The sequence below is a fragment of the Oryctolagus cuniculus genome, chromosome 4, assembly GCF_051225735.1.
Source record: "Oryctolagus cuniculus isolate XC-2025 breed Fujian yellow rabbit chromosome 4, ASM5122573v1, whole genome shotgun sequence".
In the NCBI taxonomy this organism is placed as follows: Eukaryota; Metazoa; Chordata; class Mammalia; order Lagomorpha; family Leporidae; genus Oryctolagus; species Oryctolagus cuniculus.
In genome coordinates this window covers 83,279,230-83,300,603 of record NC_142870.1, presented here as the reverse complement: position 1 = coordinate 83,300,603, position 21,374 = coordinate 83,279,230, and the positions used below count along the sequence as shown (strand labels likewise).

General features: G+C 48.8%; 4 protein-coding genes and 1 long non-coding RNA gene across 14 annotated transcripts in view; 2 read left to right on the top strand and 3 right to left on the bottom strand.

Annotated features, from left to right (window-relative positions):
• Window positions 1-2,725: 2,725 nt before the first annotated feature.
• LOC149127026 (uncharacterized) lies at window positions 2,726-7,608 on the bottom strand. The gene is made up of 2 exons (XR_016233165.1): window positions 7,476-7,608; window positions 2,726-3,996 (listed from the first exon to the last, which is right to left on the bottom strand). It is a non-coding gene; the product is annotated as an uncharacterized LOC149127026 (long non-coding RNA).
• Window positions 3,839-8,083, top strand: PIGZ (phosphatidylinositol glycan anchor biosynthesis class Z (Gwada blood group)). The gene is made up of 2 exons (XM_070072316.1): window positions 3,839-3,971; window positions 5,893-8,083. Exons 1-2 carry the CDS (start codon window positions 3,854-3,856, stop codon window positions 7,458-7,460), a joined length of 1,686 nt encoding a protein of 561 aa, XP_069928417.1. The 5' UTR covers window positions 3,839-3,853; the 3' UTR covers window positions 7,461-8,083.
• Window positions 8,084-8,794: 711 nt separating this feature from the next.
• On the bottom strand, window positions 8,795-9,552 carry NCBP2AS2 (NCBP2 antisense 2 (head to head)). Its single transcript, XM_051818955.3, has one exon. It carries the CDS (start codon window positions 9,437-9,439, stop codon window positions 9,152-9,154), a length of 288 nt encoding a protein of 95 aa, XP_051674915.2. The 5' UTR covers window positions 9,440-9,552; the 3' UTR covers window positions 8,795-9,151.
• Window positions 9,553-9,611: 59 nt separating this feature from the next.
• NCBP2 (nuclear cap binding protein subunit 2) lies at window positions 9,612-18,738 on the top strand. 2 transcript variants are annotated; one of them, XM_002716527.6, is made up of 4 exons: window positions 9,612-9,764; window positions 12,446-12,627; window positions 17,385-17,523; window positions 18,230-18,738. In XM_002716527.6, exons 1-4 carry the CDS (start codon window positions 9,687-9,689, stop codon window positions 18,299-18,301), a joined length of 471 nt encoding a protein of 156 aa, XP_002716573.1. In that variant the 5' UTR covers window positions 9,612-9,686; the 3' UTR covers window positions 18,302-18,738. The 2 variants fall into 2 exon arrangements, with proteins under 2 accessions (XP_002716573.1, XP_089188096.1); XM_089331970.1 differs by having other exon boundaries at window positions 9,612-9,821.
• Window positions 11,783-21,374, bottom strand: part of SENP5 (SUMO specific peptidase 5) — a 52,737-nt gene continuing 43,145 nt past the window's right edge. For 8 of the 9 annotated variants that reach the window (XM_089331966.1, XM_051818946.3, XM_051818947.3 and 5 more), the window contains one exon: window positions 11,783-12,958. In XM_089331966.1, coding sequence (XP_089188092.1) covers window positions 12,830-12,958 — 129 coding nt within the window. In that variant the 3' untranslated portion in view covers window positions 11,783-12,829. The remainder of the gene's footprint in view (window positions 12,959-21,374) is intronic. The other variant, XM_089331963.1, reaches the window with a different exon arrangement.

Here is a 21,374-nt window from a genome sequence, read left to right as displayed (position 1 = left end):
TGCAATTCGCAGCAGCTGGCAGGAGCCTCTGGAAACAACTGGGCACCGCTCAGTGATGCTAAGTGTGCGTACTCCATGACTCAGCAGTTCTACTTCTAGGTATACACATCTGGGAACTCTTATATAAGATGTTTATACCAGCATTGTTAGGAAGGGGGGGAGGGGGAAGAACTACGCTAACCTAGCTGAGAAAACCAGTCAGAGGGATAAAAAGGTTTCAGTAATGTTAACCCATATAGCAATGCCATATAGCAATCAAAAGGAACTACAGCTGCAAGTAACAACCTGATGTTAACTTAACAGAATGTCAAATTAAATTAAACAACTTGGTGTTAATTTAAGACAATGTTAAATTAAATAAGCAAGCAATCAATGAGTTACATGAAGGCTTACCAAGTGATCTAAAGTTCAAACACAGGGGGCAGCAATGTTGTATAATAGGTTAAGTCTATGCCTGCGGTGCCTGCATCCCATATGGGTGCTAATACAAGTCCTCACTGCTCCACTTCCAATCCAGCTCCCTGCTAGTGGCCTGGGAAAGTATTGGAGGATGACCCAAGTGCTTGGGCCCCTGCACCCACGTGAGAGACACAGAAGAAGCTCCCGGCTTCAGCCTGGCCCAGGCACAGCTGTTGTGGCCATTTGGGGAGCAAATCAGCAGACAGATCTCTCTCTCTCTTCTCTCCTTCTATCTGATTCTGCCTTTCAAATAAATAAAATCTTAAAAACAACAACAAAAAATAAAGTTCAAACAGTGACACACACCAAATTACTTAGGTAGGGTGTGATGGTCAATTTCCTTTATCAGCTTGGCTAGGCCACAGACCTATTCATTCAAAGGCTGATCTAAGTATTGCTGTGAAGTTGAGAAAAAATCCATCCTCAGCTGACCTGAAGGGAGATCATCCTGGATTTGTGTGGACCTGACCTGATCTGTTGAAGGCCCTTGGTGCACCCCACTGTGGCCTGCAGCCTGACCTTCCTGATGGCTGACCCACACTTCAGACTTGTCTAGCCAGGCAGCCCCCACAAATGCACAAGCCAGTTCCTCACAGTACGTGGTTTTTTTTTTTTTTTGTTGTTGTTGTTGTTTTTTTAATTTTTTGACAGGCAGAGTGGACAGTGAGAGAGAGAGACAGAGAGAAAGGTCTTCCTTTTGCCGTTGGTTCACCCTCCAATGGCCGCCACGGCCGGCGCACTGCGGCCGGCGCACCGCGCTGATCCGATGGCAGGAGCCAGGTGCTTCTCTTGGTCTCCCATGGGGTGCAGGGCCCAAGGCCTTGGGCCATCCTCCACTGCACTCCCTGGCCACAGCAGAGAGCTGGCCTGGAAGAGGGGCAACTGGGACAGAATCCGACGCCCTGACCAGGACTAGAACCTGGTGTGCCGGCGCCGCAAGGCAGAGGATTAGCCTAGTGAGCCGCGGCGCCAGCTTGTACGTGTTCTTAACACGTGTATCTCATACTGGTTCCTTCTGGCTGAACTGTGACATATATATTTGGAGACTGGAAGCGATTCTAGATAAACAGAATCTTAAGGATGAGTTTTCCGATAGGTTCTAGGGTTTTCTGGAATTGATTCTCTAGTCTGCATAGATTTAACAGCACACATGATGGTTTCCATAGGTGAAGGGAACACTGGTGGCCCACAGAGGCATTAGATACACCCAGGCTACCACCTTGGATACTCCAGGCAAGGTTCTGGGTGACCTGGTAACCTGACACTTTGGACCACTCCAGTAAAATGAATGAGCATCTCAAGACCTGGCTGGACGCTCCTCCATGTGCTGAACGAACAGGGAAAGGATGGGCTCAAGGCTTCACATTCTCAGCTCAGGTCATAAAACCACCGAAAGTCTCTAGGCCTATCCTTATCTCCTGTAGCCAGAGGGCTGAGACAGCTGAAAACTAAACCCAGAATCTGGCCCTCCACGTGACTTAATTAGGGTGTACTCTGTGTTCCTGGTGGTGTAGCTATCCACCATTAAGAGTCTGGGCATTTGGGAAGGCAGTGGAGGATGGCCCAAGTGCTTGGGCCCTACACCTGCATGGGAGGCCAGGAGGAAGCACCTAGCTCCTGGCTTCGGATCGGCGCAGCGCTGGCTGTAACGGCCATTTGGGGAGTGAACCAACGGAAGGAAGACCTTCCTCTCTGTCTCTCTCTCTAACTTGTTAAAAAAAAAAAAAGAAAAAAGAGTGTGGGCACTGACTGTGAAGGAATGGGGTCTTGACCTTGTTGTCTCCTCTCTATGACAGCATCCCGGACAGCACTAGTGACTGAAGGTCAGGCTCTAAAGTGGCTCAGTCAGGAAGTCACCATTTCTGGAGGAGTGCCAAGCAGGTTGTCAGACTTGTTTTCCCACCTCCCAGAGAGGGGACTGAAGTACCATTCAGCATGCAGTGGGCTCAGGTTCTCACCGATCTCTGAGAAGAGGGTTAGAATTTCTATTGCAGGGAGTTAATCAGTTCTCATCAGTTCCCGAGAGGCAGCTTCTAGGGTAGTGGAAGTGGGCTGGAGACAGTGGAGTTGAGTGTAGCTAACTTTTGTAGGGAAATGGGTAGAATCCACTGTGGTTCCCAAGTTTTCATTAGTACCAGAAACCACCTGCCATGCTGGCTGTGGCTAGGAGGTGGTGATCAGGATGGGGCCTGTGAGACCCAGATCTGGGGCATACCCTAGCATCTTAGCAGTCCGAGGTCTCCAGAGAAGCACAAGCAACAGGGAATTTTTTTTTTTTTTTAAGATTTATTTTATTTATTTGAAAGACAGTTACGGGGGCGGGGAGTGTCTTCCATCCTCTGGTTCACTTCCCAAATGGCCACAACAGCCAGAGCCAAGGCAATCTGAAGTCAGGAGCCAGGAGGTTCTTTCGGGTCTCCCACATGGATACAGGGGCCCAAAGAATTGGGCCATTTTCCACTGCTTTCCCAGGCCATAGCAGAGAGCTGGATCAGAAGTGGAGCAGCTGGGACTAGAACCAGTGCTCACATGGGATGCCGGTGCCTCAGGCCAGGGCTTTAACTCGCTGAGCCACAGTGCCAGCCCCAAGAATGTATTGTTTACTATGGGAACTGGCTCATCCAATCACATAGGCCAAGAAGTCCCAGAATCTGCCATGTGCAAGCGGGAGACGCAGGAAAGCGGACTGTCGGAGTCCAAAGCCTCATCAGCAGAGGAGCCCGAGTAACTCCCAGTCCTAGCCCAGAGGCCTGAGAACCTGGGCTGGGGAAGGGAGCCGGGGCTGGCATAAGCCCAGAGTTCCAAGGCCCAAGAGCTAGTTCTGAGGTCTGAAGGCAGAGTTGGGTGCCCCAAATCAAGAAGAGAGCCAGTCCACCCTCTCTGTCTTTTGTTCTGTTGACTGGATAATGCCCGCCCACATTAGTGAGGCCGATATTCTATCCACTCTGGTGTGCATCTCTTCCTGAAACACTACCACAGACACCCCAGAAAAAACGTGTAGCAGCTCTCTATGGCATCTCTTAGCCAAGTCAAGTTCACACATAAAATCAATGCCACAGACCCTTGGCAAACACAATTAGCCAATAGCCCAGGTTATTCAACAGAGGCCTCAGTTTCCCCACTTGTAAAATGGGAATAAGACCTACTGCCCTAGACTGTGGAAACGATGAAGTGAGACATGCATGACAACTGTCTGGCATTTGGCATGAACTTGGTTAAGAAGTAACTATTACCAATTTTCTTGAGTGGCGATCCATTTGGAGTTTGTGCAGACAGCTGGACATCTTGTTCCTGACGCTGTAATAACTAACAAATGTTATCCTCAGCAGGTGCAGATCTGTGGATCCAGAGCTACAGCTCTTGGCTTAATGTGTGGTGACAGTCTGCTCTGAAGATGGCAGCCAGGGGGCTCTGGGGTGGCCTCAGCCTGCTCCGAGTGCTATGGTGTCTCCTCCCGCAGACAGGTTACGTGCACCCTGATGAGTTCTTCCAGTCACCTGAGGTCATGGCAGGTAAAGCTCCCCACGTGCGGCCGAGCTAAAGTGCAGCAGAGCGAAGAACAGAGTGGATGTTCTGGGGGAGGGAGAAGCCCATCTGTGCACACGAGCAGTAGCTGCAGCCCTTCTGTGATAATAACTGGGAAGTGAGGACTTCACGTCTCCTCCCTGAGTGGTAACACTGACCTTTGGGATGACCCTAATAAAACGCCAGCCTCTTTCTGGGTTTCCTGTTGGGATCAACAGTACAGATATTCAAAATCAAAGCTGTGTTGAACTTCTTGGTGGAACAATTTTAGAACTGGGCTTCCCCACCTGTTGTGGGTGTGACCTGGCATGATGAAACTTTTCTTGTGTAGGTTTGAGTGCAGGTGAGGGAACCTAGACCCAGGATACTAGCCTGTTAGAACAGAGCTGCGAGGTGGTACGGCACATTCCATGGGGATGGTTGCCAGCAGCCTTGAGGCTTCTCCAAAGCTGTGGGCTTCCTCCTCATGGCTCTATACAGCTGCTTGAGCTCCAGCTATCAAGCTTAAAAACATGTCTTTCCAGCAACAGAAGAGATGCACATGCCTTTTCTTTCTAAAGTCATATTTTTTGCCCATTTCTACCCTACTGGTAAGAATGTATCATAAAGGAAGCGGAGAAATGTGGTCTTTATACATGGACAAGTGCTCAGAAAAGACAGGAAGAGGGGAGTGGGATTCGTGTAGAGGAGACAGCTACTTCCGCCACAGGACTCAACAGGTACATTTATCTTTTCAGTTGAGTTTCAGCCTCCCTTTGCACTCATTTTTAAAAACCTGAGCTAGTAAGCAGCAGCCAGATTGACCCCAGATTTTGTTTCCTTTTCCCCTTCTGACACACACAGATACAACAGGCCAAAACCCTGGAGGGACTAGCAGAAGCCAAGAGCCTGCCAGGCCTTATAGTCAGCTCCAGACAGCCAGAAAGGCTGTCAAACATGGGATGCTGTGCACTACAGGCCTTGGAGTGGAGTACAGTCTGTGCCCAGCCCTTGCCTCTCAGAGCTCCGGGACATGGGTGCCCAGGGCACGGACCAGGCTTAGGTGGCAAAGATCCTTTAAAATTATCTAAGTACTGCTTTAATACTTTCTTCTTAGGAGAAATTTTAAGAATCTGAAGCAGAACTAAATCGCCTTTACTGTAACCCAGGCTTGTTCATTCCCTGACCCCATTCTCACACCCCCCTCCCCTGGAAAACCACCATTATCATGGAGTTTCTGACTCGGACTTGTAGATCTTTGAGCCCCAAGACAGGGACTACACCCCCTTTCCAGGGTACAGTTCTCCCTGCCCCCTTCACAAGGTGGAGCCTCACTCATCTGGGGTTCCTGCTATTTGCTTCTGTCACTGCAGGCCCAGTCATCACAAACCTAGCCCTTTAAAACGGCACTCAGCTGTCAGTTCCCAGTCCCGTACTGTGGAGTCCAGCCTGGGCACTCTGCTCAAGGTCAAAATCAAGGAATGGGCTGCACTGAGTTCTTGTCTGGAAATTCTGAGGGAAAATGTTTCCATGCTCATTCTTGCTGTTGGCAAAATTATGGTTCCTATTCCCTTGTTCTCAGCTTCCAGAGGTCAGCTACATTCCTTGCCAGTGGCCCCTTCCTTCCTTCAGTCAGCAGTGCCACAGCAAATCTTTCTCAGGCTATGAATCTGATGGCCTCTTCTGCATTCAGCTGAAGACAACGCTGCTTAACGGGATAGGGGGATGAGGGTCAGGAAGAGTTCTTCCATGTCACAGCCAGCACCCCATGGAACATAACCCAATCACAGGACCAAAGTCCATCTGTGCACAGTCCCAGGTTGTGCAATGTGCACACTAGAGGGTGGGAAATCTCAGGTGCCATCCTGGAATACTGCCCACCGCACCCCTGAGCTTGGAACTGGCTCACCTCTGCCTCTCTCTCTGCAGAGGACATCCTGGGCTTACAGGCCACACGGCCCTGGGAGTTTTACCCCAGCAGCTCCTGCCGGACAGTGGTCTTCCCACTGCTGACTTCTGGTTCTACCTTCTGGCTGCTCAGGCTCTGGGAAGAGCTGGGGCTCCGGCCGGGCCGGGTGAGTGGCTATGCACTCCTGGTGGGGCCCCGGCTCCTGCTCACTGCCCTCTCCTTTGCCTTGGATGGGGCCGTGTACCACCTGGCCCCACGGTGGGGGGCAGATCGTTGGAACGCCCTTGTCCTGCTGTCTGGTTCCTACGTCATCCTGGTCTTCTACACAAGGACTTTCTCCAATGCCATCGAGGGACTGCTCTTCACATGCCTGCTGATGCTGGTGCCCCCCAAGGCAGCACGGAGCCACACACTCAAGACGCCTGCTCCAGGTCCTCGGTGGCACAGCTGGCTTCTTGGCAGCATCGTGGCTGCTGGCTTCTTCAATCGGCCCACCTTTCTGGCATTTGCTCTGGTACCCCTCTTCCTCTGGGGCTCTCGGGGAGCCATGAACCCTGGCTTCAAGTCCCTGATCTGGAAGGCCCTGCTGCTGCTCCCAGGGATGGCCCTCACCGCAGTGGTGTTTGTGGCCTCGGACAGCTGGTACTTCTCCAGCCTCTCTAGATCCAGCACCCTGGTGCTTACGCCTGTTAACTTCTTGCACTACAACCTGGATCCCCACAATCTGGCAAGGCATGGCACACACGCGCGGCTCACTCACCTGGCAGTCAACGGTTTCCTGCTCTTTGGGGTACTGCATGCGCAGGCCCTGTGGGCTGCATGGCAACAGCTGCAAGTCTGCCTCCAGGCCTTTGCCCAGGTGGGCCTCTGGAGGAGGCTGGGTGCCCATGGCCTGCTGTCCAGCCCCAGGTCTAGCCTCCTTCTCCTGTACTTCACACCCCTGGCCCTGTTGTCCGCCTTTAGCCATCAGGAGGCTCGGTTCTTGATCCCCCTCCTGGTCCCTGTGGTCCTGCTCTGCAGTCCACGGACACAGCCTGTGCCCTGGAAGGGGGCTCTGGTCCTTTTCAATGCCCTAGGTGCCCTCTTCTTTGGCTGCCTGCATCAGGGGGGCCTGGTGCCCAGCCTGCAGTACCTGGAGCAAGTGGTCCACGCACCTGTGCTCCCGAGCGTGCCCACCCGCTACACACTCCTCTTCACCCACACCTACATGCCCCCCCAACACCTCCTCCACCTCCCAAGCCTGGGCTCTCCCGTGAAGGTGGTAGACATGGGTGGGACTGAGGACTGGGTCCTATGCCAAGCCCTCAACAATCTTACCAGACAACCAGCCTGCCAAGGGGCCGGGGGACCGTGGCTCTGCCGCCTCTTTGTGGTGACCCCTGGCACCACAAGGCGTGCTGTGGAGAAGTGCAGCTTCCCCCTCAAGAATGAGACACTCATATTTCCCCACTTGACCCTGGAGGATCCACCAGCCCTGTCTTCCCTGCTGAGCGGGGCCTGGAGGGACCACCTCAGTCTCCACATCATGGAGCTGGGAGAGAAGCCTGACAACACAGCAGAGCAGCCACTGCCCAGGATTCGGCCATAAAAGGAGCCACCATACCTTCCACATGGGTAGCTGGGCTGGGCTGCTAGTCCACAGGTCTCTTTCAGGATTTCCACCGCTGCCTCTCTAAGGCACAGCTGTTGGGTGTGCGGCCTTCTTGGTGAGCTGGCACTTCTCTCTCGGAGAACAAAGACCTGATGAGTCATGGTCCTGGTGTCAAGGTCTCCAAAGGATCCTGATGTGAATATGGCACCCGCTGTCTGCACCTGCCCTAGTCCTTCGGGCCACCATGATGTTTTAAATACGTAATAGTGCCTGGTTGTGAAGACAGGAACTACTAATGACAGATAGCTCTTTGGCTTCCTAAGTCAATCTGGCCTGTCGGATCCCAGGAGGGCAATGTGGTGACACAGAGAACAGGAGGCTCGGACTCAGGGGCGCCCTCTAGTCCCAGACCTGCCACTCACAGACCGTGTGACCTTGACAAAGCCCCTTTGGCTCAGAACACAGGAGGCCAGAGAATCTCTGCAGAATGTGTCAGCTAATTTTGTCATTCCTGGACTCCACAGCACACGTCCCCTGGCTTAATAGGCATCTCTCCCACAAAGCCCTTTAAGAATGCAAGTGGGAGTGGCAATGCATCTAATGGCACCTTGGTACCTGCTGTCTCTGTGTTCGGTTATTATCCAAACGAGTTATTCTGGAAGTTTTCTCCCCTCTCCTACTCCTGTTCCTAAGCCCTCCGGCCATTGCTGCACCTTGCCCTGCAGGCTCAGGTGTTCTCCCACCTCAGCGATGTCACTCAGGTCCTTCCAACCTGCCCCGTGGGAACACAGTTGGAATCTATGATGCTTGGTCAGTACCGGTTACATTTAAAGGCTTCACGCTTCCTAGACGGAATGATTAATTGTGTAGCCTAAGTAGAGCCCATCAGACACCCAATCAAGAGCCGGAAATGACAGGGCACTTCTGTACACAATTTGCATCCTAATTGTAGGTCCGTTAGCTGGACCAGTGGTTTGTATCCCAGACCCACAAAAGTGAACAGGAATCCCGGTAGTCTTAATGCCTGGTGGTGACGGCGGTGGAGGAAGACAGGCACTGGGGCAGGGTAGATGCTGTGGAGAGTGGTGATTACGGATTTAGGCCCCGGAGTCAAATGCCTGTACTCACATTCCGCTCTGTAAGGCTCTGGGCAACGTAAGAAGTAATATCCACTTCCTCCCACGAACGCGCTGTAAAGAGTTAAGTGTGATAACCCACACTGAGAGCAATTAGCAAGCGCCAGCCCAGAATAAGCACTCACTGTGTGTGCCGGCCTACAGCGCCCAGGCCTCCCAATCCACCTGGTCTGAGAAGCACCACACTCACGCCGGTTAATCAGCTCACGCATTTAATCAGAGGATTTCGGCAGCTGCAGGGCCGTGTTTCCATCCATGATCTTCCCCGCATATCTAGCCCGAGTTCTTGTCCCATTTGTAGAGGGCAGGCTCCCTTTCTGGCTGCGTCCCGGGGCAGCCCCTCAGGCTTCGGGGTCTTTGGCCACACGGAGCTCTGCCCGTCACAGGGCTTCAACGAGGAGGTCCGTTCGGCCTGGGCTCTTCGTAGTGGGACGTCTGCAGGCCGGAAATCTGAGTCAGGGTTTCGAAGCTGTGCCCAGTTCCCGGGATGACTCCTCAGCGCCGAAGCCACTGTACAGTCCCGAAGCGAAAGTAGGCGACCTCGGCCCGGGCTCAAGGGTTTGCGCCTGGACCCCTCTGGCTCCCCGGGCGATCCCGGAGGCCACGGCGTAGTTCCTGTGTGAAGGCGTCTCGGAATCGCGCGGCGCGACGACCCAGCGAGCCGGCGGGCCCCGCCGCGAGGCCCCGCAGACGGCGGGCCGCGTCCTGGCCGCGCAGCTGGGCCTGCAGCAGCGCGAAGGCCGTAAGCTGCGCCGCACGCCGGATGGGCCGAGACTCGGCCAGCCGCTCCACCAGCTGCGGGCTGTGCAGCAACACAGCCAGCAGCCGCCGAAGAACCATCCTCGTGAGAGCGTCCCGGAACCAAGAGCACGCCTCCCTCGTCCCCGGACCGGCGGCGCTGGGCCGCGGACTGTGTCCGCCTCCGCGCCGTCTGATGACGACACTGCCGCGCTCGGATTGGTCTGGAGACTCCCACTGTGCGCCGCGTCCGCGCGTTTCCGTTTCCGCCGCCGCCGCTGCTGCCGCGCCGCCGCCCCAGTCCGGTTGTTCTCGGGAGTCGGCGCGTCGTTGTGCAGCTGTGTGAGCTATGTCGGGAGGCCTTCTGAAGGCGCTGCGCAGTGACTCCTACGTGGAGCTGAGCCAGTACCGGGACCAGCACTTCCGGGTGAGGGAGCCCGGGCCGCGCGACGGGCAGACCCTTGAGCCAGGACGCTGAGAAACGGTTTGCTCTTGCACATTTCTGCTGCCCCGAAACGGGCCATGGGTCCCCGGTGCCTGCTGGGGAGGCAGCGATGTTGGAGGGGACCCCACTCTGTTTCCGAGAGAGAGAGTTTGAGATTCGCTTTCCCGTTGCCTTGCAGCCGCTCCTCGTGCGCGGCCGGCGCAGAGGGCTCGAGCGGCGTCGTCAGCGCTGGCTGCTGTTCCTGCAGGCCGTGCGTCGGGAAAGTGACTTGTGATGAGGGGAGAGACTTTTTCATTGCTGGAGCGTGTGGAGGCGCCTTTCTGACACACATACCGTCCCCCGTCGGTCCCCCCCCCCCCCCGGTCTTAAATAATCGGCCAGTGTTCTTTGACGCTTCGGATCCTTTTTAAAATTTTTTGTTAGTGGCTCTAACTGGTGGGTGGGCGACACAAAATTGAGTCCTGTCTCTAACGTCGGGGAGAGTTCGGAGTGGGGTGGCAGATCGACCACCTAGAGGATGCCCGCGTGTTTAGATGGAAGAATGCTGGATTTCAGAAGGGGGGTTTTAGGCTGTATTACAACATACTTTGGGGAAAGGGGGCAGCTGCAGATACTTAGAGATGGGCTTTCCCGGTGACAGCGGGGATGGCCAGAGGTTGCGGCAGAGCAGCACTCATAACCTAATTACTAGGGAAACTATTGAACACCGTGTCGCAGTGTTTCGTGTTCCGTTAGGCGAGCTGGGGAGTGGGGGAGGCTGTTGCAGGCATTTGGGGAGTGAACCAGACTGCTTCTTTAAAAATCAGTGTATATTATTACATAGTCCAATTGGTTTCCTATTTGAGAAATTGGTTCACTCCCCAAATGCCTGGGAGACAGGAACTCAGTGACTTGAGGCCTCACCCATTGCTTCCAAGGGTGAGTATTAGCAGGAAGCCGGAATCAGAAGCGTAGCTAGGGCTTGAGCCCAGGCAGTCTGACCAGGATGTGGGTGTCCTAACTGCTGTGCCAAACACCAGCCCTCAGTTTTCTTGTGGTGTGAGTTTAGATGGTTTCGCTATTTCTCTAATTACCACTGAATGCGATCACATAAAACTGTTGTTCTAAGTAATGCGCTATAGAGCATTCAGGGACAGCTTATGCAGAGTGATTCTTGGAGTGAAGAGAACTGATCAGCACTACATGTAGAGCAGTGACTGAAGAAGTGAGGGCCACTGGAACAGTGCCCTGTGCGTGCTGGTGTGGATCTACTCATGGCCCTACAAGCTGGAATGCCACTGGTGTGGTTATCTTGGACTCTTAAGCTAGATCAGAGCGGCGGGAGAGTAAGTCAGCTGATGGGCCTCATATTTAATCACATGTATCCTTCCCAGTATGGAGGCTAGAAGGTCCAAAACAGCCATATATGGGTTTCTTTCTTAAAAAAAAAAAAAAAAGATTTATTTGAGAGGGAGAGATAGAGAAAAAGGTCTTCCATCCGCTGGTTCACTTTCCAAATAGTCGCAACAGCTGGAGCACAGCTGATCCTTCCTCCAGGTCTCCCACGGGGGTGCAGGGGCCCAAGCACGCAGGCTGTCTTCTGTAGCTTTCCCAAGCCATTAGCCAAGACCTGGATTGGAAGAGGAGCAGCTGGGATACAAACCAGCGCCCTTATGGGATGCCAGCACTGTAGGTGGAGACAGCCTATTACACCACAATGCCAGCACCCAAGATACTGGTTTCTGTGAAGGCATCATGTCTAGTCCATGATGAGCCATCTTGTCCCCAGGGATTGTCAGGTGTCTTGGTTAAAGCCAATTATATATTCCTGTCTCTGGTTTATCTTCCAAGTCAGGAACCTCACTAAGAAGATCTTTTTAGTCATCATTATCTTTTTTCCTGAACTCTGACCTTGTAAGTCATCTAAGCCATTGTTGCTTTGACAGTTTTATAAGGGAAACTTGATCTTTGAAAATCCATTTTTCTCTACAGAGAGAAGGGCCCTTCCTTATATACTGGGATTTTTCTTTTTTTTAAGATTTATTTATTTACTTGAAGAGTTACAGAGAGGCAGAGAGAGAGAGGTCTTCCATCCGCTGGTTCACTCCCCAGATGGAAGCACAGCTGGAGCTGCACCAATCCAAAGCCAGGAGCTTCATCCAGGTCTCCCACATGGGTGCAGGGGCCCAAGAACTTGAGCCACCTTCTACTGCTTTCCCAGGCCACAGCAGAGAGCTGAATTGGAAGTGAAGCAGCCAGGACTCGAACCAGTACCCATATGGGATGCTGGCACTGCAGGCAGCAGCTTTACCCACTACGCCACAGGACTGGCCCCTATACTGGAATTTAAACTTGGGCCATTAGAGAAAGATCCAATGCTGAGTATATGGAGTGTGAAAGAAAAAGACACACTGCTTGTCTGGCAGTCTAATGCAGGAATGGAAAGGTGGCATGCACAGTGTCATTATTGTGAGCCTAACCCTCCCCTCCTGGACCTTGCTTAAGTGCTTTACAGAATTTGAATTCCCCCTCTTATTGGCAAGTTTTTGTGGTGGATTGGAATGATAAGGGAATTTTATTTCCAAATCAGAACTAATGTTTTATTGTACTTGGAGATACTATTTAAGCAAGGCTCTCTTTAAGTAAGTTGTATTGTTTAACTCTGTCTCTATTTGAAATTCTAGGGTGACAATGAAGAACAAGAAAAATTACTGAAGAAAAGCTGTACATTATATGTTGGAAATCTTTCCTTTTACACAACTGAAGAACAAATTTATGAACTCTTCAGTAAAAGTGGTGACATAAAGAAAATTATTATGGGTCTGGATAAAGTGAAAAAAACAGCATGTGGATTTTGTTTTGTGGAGTATCCTTCCTGTGTTATCTAATGTAGCTGTTGAACTAGGATAGAGCCGAGAGTGGCTGGCTGCCTGTTATTTAAAAACTGAGGGGGCAGGCACTTGATGCAGCAGTTAAAGCCCCTGCTTAGGATGCCCACATCCCATACTGGAATGCCTGGTTCAAGTCCACCTTACTGTTGTGCACACTGGGAGGAAGCAGGTGATGGCTTAAATGCCTAGGTCTTTGCCGCTCACATGGGAACACCCGGAATTAATTCCGGGTTCCTGGTTTTGACCTGGCCCTGGCTCACCAGTTGCAGGCATTTGAGTCAGTGGATGGAGTGTGTCTGTCTCTGCCTGAAAATAAATACAAAAATTTTAAGTGAGGCTATTGAGCAGTCATCACTACCTCTTTTTCTTTCTGTGTCTATACCCCTATGTTCTGAAAGTTGGTTATACTTAAATTCTACTCTGAAATCCATGCTTTATGGTTGATTCTTTAAGAAAACATTCCAAGTTGGGCCCTGTGCCACAGCAGGGCAAGCTGCTATTTGACATACCTGCATCACATATTGGAGTGGCCAGTGTGAATACTGGCCTGATTCCTGCTAATGTACCTGGGAAGGAGGCAGATGATGGCACAAGTACTTGAGTGCCCGCCACCCATGTGGGAAACCCAGATGGAGTTGACTGTTGCCTGGCCCAGCCCTGGATGTCAGGGGTATTTGAGGAGTGAACCAGTGGATGGAAGATAGATCTTTTTCACTCTGCCTTTCAAGTAAACAAATCTTTAAATTAAAAAAAATTTTAAGTATATGAGGATACTTCAAAGTTTGTTGAAAATGGGATTAAAGGATAAGGTTATTTTGGTGGAAAGCTTTTTAAATTTTATATTATTCGAGAGACAGAGCCCCTGTCTCCTCACACGCCTGCAACAGGTGATGCTAGACTAGGTGGTAGCCAGGAGCCAAGAACTCAGTTTAAGTTGCCCATGTGATTGTCAGGAACCCAACTACTTAACCATTAGCTGCTGCCTCCCAAGGTGTGCATTAGCAAGACACTGGAATCAGGAGTGGAGCCAGGACTTAACACCAGGCAATACAAGATGCAGGTGTCCCAAGTAGCATCATAATGGCTAGGCCAAACATGTGCCCCTGATACAAAAAAATTTGAAATATATATATGTATATACATATATATGGGGTTTTCAGAAGTTTTGGAAAGTGCATTTTATTGAAAAACTGCATGGTTTTCAACTTTTTTTTTTTTTACAGCAAAATAAACTTACCCTTAATTCCATGTAATGTGAACTTTTTGAAGTACTCTTGTGCCTTTGGTGTTTTAAAGTCCAGAAGTTGTATTGAAAATAAAATCCCCATGCTGTTCTAAACCTGTATTTCCTTTCTCTAGAGGCAGAAGGTACCAGTTTCTTGGATGTCTTCTAGAAACAATCCCATGGCTGTGTGGTAGCTTACTGCATGTGCATATAGACTTCCATGTCGGCACATACAGGCCTCTTTTTAAAATGGCTGTATAAAATTTCATTATGTAGGCATGCATAGGTTTCACAAGTAAAAAGAAAACTATATTTATTTGTGATCATTAATTTTTTTTGATACCCAGTAAATACTGCCATCCTAGTTTTAAGCTAACATTACTTAATATTAACGATAGTTTATTATTGCTTAATTTATTACTGATTTTTTGGAAATTTTCTATCTGATCTAATGTCTTTTTTTTTTTTTTTAAAGATTTATTTGAGAGGCAGAGCAATAGAGAGGGAGAAACAGAGCAGTCTTCCATCTGCTGGTTCACTCAGATGGATGCAATGGCTGGAGCTGGGCCAGGCTGAAATGAGGAGCCAGGAACTTCCGAGTCTCCCCTTATGGGTGCAGGGGCCCAAGCACTTGGGTGATCTGCTGCTTTCCCAGGCACTAGCAGTGAGCTGGATTGAAAACAGGGCTGTCAGGACTCCAATCAACACTGATACGGGATGCAGGAATCAACCCACTGTGCCATAATGCCAGCTCCCTTATGTCTTTTAAACCTTTTTCTGTGCCTTGAATTATGTTTATTTTGGTTGTATTGTTGCTGTAATTTTTTTAAAAAAAGATTTACTTATCTGAAAGGCAGAATTAGAGGGAGAAACCTAGAGAGATCTTCCATCCACTGGTTTATTCCCCAAATGGCTTCAATGGCCAGGCAGAAGCCAGGAATCAAGAACTTTATCTGGGTCCTCCATATGAGTGGCACAGGCCAGAGTACTTGAGCCATCATCTCCTGCCTCCCAGGGTATGTCAGCAGGAAGCTGGAGTGGAAACAGAGTAGCTGGGACTCAAACTGGTACTCCAACATGGGATGTGGCCGCCTCAAGTGGCAGTTTGACCCACTGTGGTACTGTACTTGCCCCAAAGCTGGTTCTTTGGACCCCAGACAGGGCTTCCTGTGAAGGTGATGACATGCTTTTGGAGTATGTGAGTTTCTGAGAAGCCAGAAGGAAAAGAGATTTTCTTATGGCCTACTAACATCAGAGATGATAGTTCATCCAAATACCTCATTCAGAACCCTAAGGTGCCAGCATCCCATATGAACAAAAGTTTTTGTCCCAGCGGTTCCACTTCCAATCCAGTTCCCTGCTAATGTGCCTGGGAAAGCAGCTGAAGATGGCCTAAGTGCCTGGGCCCCTGTACCCACATGGGAAACCTGGAAGAAGCTCCTGGATTCGGATTGGCCCAGCTCTGGCCCTTGCAGCCATTTGGGAAGTGAACCAGCAGATAGAAGACCCCTCTCTCTGCCTCTCCTCTGTAACTGACTTTCAAATAAATAAATAATCCTTAAACACATTTTTATTTATTTGATTAAATGTTCCTTCCTACATATTTAAAAGAAGCTTAATTAAACTATACAGTATCATTTCTTACTCAATTTTGAATTAAGAGCCTCCTGTGATTGCTGTCTAATCTTGTGCCAGTTTCATCTATTAGCACTCTTCCACTGGCTTTTGTTGAGTCCCTAGTTGGCTGATGGGCTCTTCTATTTGTTGGGTGTATGCTTCCTTCTTGTCATTTCAATGAGGCCTCTAGGAAGAAAGGAGAAACCTCCTTCCATTCTTCCTTCAGACGGAAGGGACCAGACTGCCCACGCATACCAATGGGCATAAAATAGTTCTCTGGGGACAGGGAGGAGAGACAAAAGTCCATGTGGCAGCTCGTCATTCTGACAGCCAGAGTGAGTGTTTTTGCAGATTAACCTGCAAAGTTAAAGATCAACAGTCAGTGGCAAATGCTCAGGAGATGTTACTGCCAGCTGCTTTTCTGTCCTAACATTCGTTTCAGTCATTCATCAAAAGTTAGAGAGTGACTGCTACGTACTAGTCTTGTCTCAGTGAGTGTTAGATACGGAAATTTCACCAACTAGTTCCTGCCCTATGTAATAAAAGATGGGAGAAAAATATAGATCAGCATTTCCCAAACCCACAAACATGTAACTGGTTACACAGATTTTTCAAAATACTATCTCGGTGGGTATTGTGCAGTGGGTTAAGCTTCTGCATGGGATTCGCATATCCTGTATCAGTGCCTAGGTTTGAATCCTAGCTCTGCTTCGGTCCGGAATACTGCTAGTCCACACCCTGGGAACAGCAAATGAGGCTCAAGTATTCAAGAGCCAGGAAGTCTCTGCTGTCCGAGTGGATGACTCCGATGGGATTCACCTGGCTTCTATCTGGCTTAACCCTGGCTGTGGGGAACATCTGGGGAGCAAACCAGCTGATGGAAGATCTCTTTCTCTGCTTTTCAAATAACAGTAAATGAAAAGAAATACCCTCCCAAGTAGAGCTGATTAAAAAGGTTTGAGGGCTGCTAACCTAGCTTGTACTTTGAGTCTTTGTAGTGAAATGTAATGAGTTCCATGTGTACTGTAACCTCCTTTTAAATACACTATGTCCAATTTCATTGTTCCTTGGGTAAGCAGTATGTGATTTATGGTCGAAACCTGCGCTGAATATATTTTGTTTTACAAATAAAGACAGGAACAGTGGGACCAAATTTTTTTTAAAAATTTATTTGAAAAAGTTAGCAGAGAGAGGTCTTCCATTTGCTGGTCACTCCCCAAATGACCGCAGGCCAGAGAGAAGCCAGGTGAATCCCTTCGGAGTCATCCACTTGGGTAGCAGAGACTTCCTAGCTCTTGAATACTTGAGCCTCATCTGCTGTTCCCAGGGTGTGGGCTAACAGTAACCCAGACCAGAAGCAGAGCTGGTGTTCAAACTCAGGGACTGATACAGGATATATGTGAATCCCAAGCAGAAGCTTAACCCACTGCACAACACCCACTGAGATAGTACTCTTAAAAATCTCTATAAGCAGGTTTCCCACGTAGGTGCAGGGGCCCAAGGATTTGGGTCATCTGCTGTTGCTTTCCCAGGCACAGTAGCAGGGAGCTGGATTGGAAGTAGAGCAGCTGGGACTCGACTCGGTGCTCATATGGGATGTGGGCACTGCAGGCAGTGGCTTTACACACTACACCACAGTGCTGTCCCCAGGACCAAATAATTTAATGAGTATCTAAGGAATTATTATTAACGTAGCCATGGTAAGTGTCATATTTAACTCCGTACGTGCATCTGGACCAATCTCAAAACTGCAAGCTGCGTTGTCTACACTGTCTAGTTGGATTCGCTTTTGTACTTTTTCCTTAACAACTCTGTTTTATTTAGATGTTGCTTCCTGTATTTCCAAATATTTAGAGAAATGTTAGTATTCCTTAATACTTAACACTTAAGATACTATTCAAGAGCAGATGCAGAAAATGCCATGCGGTACATAAATGGGACTCGTCTGGATGACCGGATCATTCGTACAGACTGGGATGCAGGCTTTAAGGAGGGCAGGCAGTATGGACGTGGTCGCTCCGGGGGCCAGGTATGCAGCAAGGGTCTCTGGGCTCAGCCTTTGCCTGACATTCCAGTCCTAATGACAGTTGTTTTATCAATATCTACTCTTGTAAATGATTTGCCTATAACTTTGGCAGAAACCTCCCATTTGTTTTGCAAAATTTGTTTAAACCTTGAAATGGTATATTCTGAGCATTTCCACAAGCCCCTATCTCCTGCTAGGGGCTAGGTACTTTATAACTGCAAGAGTGCCTACAACAAGAGCAAAGTGTACTAAAACCAGTTTTTAAAAGTTGCATCACAGGGCCTGCGCCTCAGCTCACTAGGCTAATCCTCCGCCTGCGGCGCCGGCACACTGGGTTCTAGTCCCGGTTGCCCCTCTTCCAGGCCAGCTCTTTGCTGTGCCCGGGAGTGCAGTGGAGGATGGCCCAAGTGCTTGGGCCCTGCACCCCATGGGAGACCAGGAGAAGCACCTGGCTTCGGATCAGCGCAGTGCGCTGGCCGCGGCGCGCCAGCCGCAGCGGCCATTGGAGGGTGAACCAACGGCTAAAGGAAGACCTTTCTCTCTGTCCACTCTGTCCAAAAAAAAAAAAAAAAAAAAAATTGCATCACAAATGTCCCACATGAATGTTCCCACTATGGCATCTGAAAAAGTTCCTGTGAAATGTTAGCGGGAGGCACCTTTGTTACACTGGTATTCTCTATACTGTAACTTAGTATTCTTTTTGATTAAGGTGCGAGATGAGTATCGGCAGGACTATGATGCTGGGAGAGGAGGATATGGCAAACTGGCACAAAACCAGTGAGCAGCGAGAGCCCCATCAGGAAAACTCTTGCCTGTTCAAGAACATTACCCAGGGTCTGCAAATCAGCCTTTTTTACCAAGCTTCGATCAGTGTCTACAGAGCTTGAAGCCCTTCAGTTCTCCTCTGAAGATTATTAAAGGACAGAACCAAAAGAATGCCTTTAATTCTAGCCTTGGAATCTTGGCCACGTGTCAAGGTTACCAGAGTGATTTTGTTACCAGGTCAAAAATTGTGTTTCCTGGCAAGAGACTGAATCTGAAAAGTTGATTAATCTGTCCGCCAAAACACACTTATTTTAGGAAGATTAGAGAAATCTAAAAATTGTTTTACCATGTTTGAGTCAAAGTAGGTTCATGATCCACATTGGGGCCTGGAATGATTGGTTATTTTTTATTGTTAAGTCTGCATGTTTAATAAATGGAGTTTTGTATGTTGCATAGCTTTGTTCTTAGAAACAGGTGTTTGACAACTGAATTTGTCTCTGAAGGCAAACTTACAGGTCAACTGAGCATCCTCAGTAGTTGGTGCAAAAAGTTAGCCTTGGATAGTTCAAGGAGACACCACTTGTTTCCGTGTATCAGGAAATTAGGTACAGAACTCACTGTATTATTCAGAAGATACAACTAAAGGTAAAAAAAGGCCAAAGTTTGGGGGGGGCATTGTGCAGCAGGTTAAGCTGCTGCTTGGGATGCCTGCATCACATATCACAGAGCATGGAATGGAGTCCAGCTTCCTGCTAATGCACCTGGGAGCCTGCAGACAATGACCCAACTACTGTGGTTTCTGCCACCCACATATTCCTGGTTTTAGCCTGGTCCCACCCCTGGCTGTGGGCATTTGGAGAGTGAACCAGTAGACGGAACACCTCTCTGTCTTTCCCTATCACTCTGCCTTTCTAATAAGTCTTTAAAAAGAAACAATTTTAAAATGAAACAAAAATGCAAAAGCAAGAGTTTATAATACAGAGAATCTCAAATACTCTATGGGGTGGGAGTGTGGACAGTCTCAGAAGTGGAAGGAAACCTCAAGAGTTGTTTTGGGGCCTGCATTGTGGAACAGCAGTTAAGCTACTGTCTATGACGCCAGCATCCCATATGGGTGTCCGTTTGAGTCCCAGCTGCTCCACTGTCAGCTTCCTGCTAATGCACCTGGGAAAGCACTCGAAGACGGCTCAAGCTTAAGCCCCTGCCACCCATGTGGGAAACAACCCAGATGGAGTTCCAGGCTCCTGGCTTGAGCCCAGCACAGCCCTGTGGCTGCTGAAGCCACTTGGGGAGTGAACCAAAGGATAGAAGATGTTTGACTCAACCTTTCAAGATTTATGACTGCAATGGCTGAAGCTGGGCTGTCTGAAACCAGGAGCTTCTTCCGGGTCTCCCATGCAGATTCAAGGGCCCAAGGACCTGGGCCATCTTGTACTGCTTTCCCAGGCCATAGCAGAGAGCTGGATTGGAAGTGGAGCGGTCAAGACTCAACCAGCACCCGTATGGGATCCATAAAGCACTGTAGGCAGTGGCTTTACCCACTACGCCACAGCACTGGCCCCCTCAAAAATTTTTTAAAGATACCCTTCCTTACAAAAAAAAAAAAAAACAAAGTTAAAACATTGCCTTGATATGAAAGTTGCTGTTAGGGCCATCAGATTATTTTCATTTTTCAGAGTGATCTTGGGAATACAGTGTGTTTTTAATAAAGTTTGAAGATTATGAGGATACTTAACAATCACACTTCCTGTATGAAATGTCTATTTCAGCCAATTCTGATGCTGCAGTCTACTTTACTTTTTCCCCAGATTGTGCTTATTGAGGTTGAAGCCATAATAGTGAGCTGATAATTTCTGCAAAGGGGAGTCTAGAGAACTTGCATTTGTTAGGCAATAGGTCATTTCTGATATTATGTAAAGTACTACTCACTAAAAACTCCTAGTCTAAGAACTTTTCCTGATAAAATGCATATTAAAAAATCTAACAACAGAATACCTTCTAACTTCAGTAGTTTGTAAAGTTGAAGGTAAAGTATCTTGGTGTGAATGTCTTTCATGTTATAATACATTGAACTTTTAGGTTCTCTGAAGTTCTAAAAGAGCTATAATTAGCTTTAAGAAACCATTCACAGCGGCTGCCACTTGCAGTGCCGGCATCCCATATGGAGGCTGGTTCTAGTCCCGGCTGCTCCACCTCCAATCCAAACCTCTTTCCTTGGAAAGCAACAGCAGATAGCCCAAGTCCTTGGGTCCCTGCACCCATGTGGGAGACCTGGAACAAACCCTGGCTCCTGGCTTCGGATTAGCACAGCTCCGGCCATTGCAACCAACTGGGGAACCAGTGGAGGGAAGACTGATTCCGCCCTCCCTCTCTCCCATTCCCTCCCTCTTTCTCTCTGCTTCTGCCTCTCAAACTCTGCCTTTCAAATAAATAAATCTTAAAAAAATTTCACAATTTAATGAGGATACATTGTTCATTTTCTTACACTGTAGTTTGAACCAAATGTTTTATATATTTTTGTAGTAAAACATAAGTTTGGTTTTTAGGCCTGTAGAAATCTAAGACAGTGGCTCCTACCTGAATTGTGTCTTCTGTCACAGATTTTAATAAAGTTGGGCCAACTTACTGTCTCTGTCTCATTGCCTACAGAGGAGGACATGTTCTTGAACTCCCTTAAACTATGAGTGACTTTTAAGGGGAATCTATGAATAATGTGTAATTTGTACATCCATTTTGATTTGACACTTGCAACTAGTTATGATTTTATTTGAAAACTTGGACTTGCTGTGAAAAAGATAAAAGATGCACCAAGCAAACTTGTCTAATGATAGAATAAGTCTTCCAGAAATCATGCTTTGGGATGATTAAAGAGGAGGGGAAATTAAGAGGACCTCATGTTTCTTGGGCTTGAGGATGCTAACTATGACAGTCTGCATTGCACCCACTTTGCTGTTTCTCTCACTTTTAATCGGTCAAAGTGAAAATTCAGACATGTATACTAAGTAGGGAATGCGATTAGGTGAAATGTCAGATCTGGCTAGACTGAAAACCTGTAAACTTACTTGGTCCCTATTATTCATTATTAGTTA

Coding starts and splice junctions, on each gene's coding strand:
- PIGZ (XM_070072316.1), top strand. CDS start 3,854: ATGGCAGCCAGGGGGCTCTGGGGTGGCCTCAGCCTGCTCCGAGTGCTA. Junction 3,972..5,892: donor GTCACCTGAGGTCATGGCAG/GTAAAGCTCCCC, acceptor CTCTCTCTGCAG/AGGACATCCTGGGCTTACAG.
- NCBP2AS2 (XM_051818955.3), bottom strand. CDS start 9,439: ATGGTTCTTCGGCGGCTGCTGGCTGTGTTGCTGCACAGCCCGCAGCTG.
- NCBP2 (XM_002716527.6), top strand. CDS start 9,687: ATGTCGGGAGGCCTTCTGAAGGCGCTGCGCAGTGACTCCTACGTGGAG. Junction 9,765..12,445: donor ACCGGGACCAGCACTTCCGG/GTGAGGGAGCCC, acceptor TTGAAATTCTAG/GGTGACAATGAAGAACAAGA. Junction 17,524..18,229: donor GTGGTCGCTCCGGGGGCCAG/GTATGCAGCAAG, acceptor TTTTTGATTAAG/GTGCGAGATGAGTATCGGCA.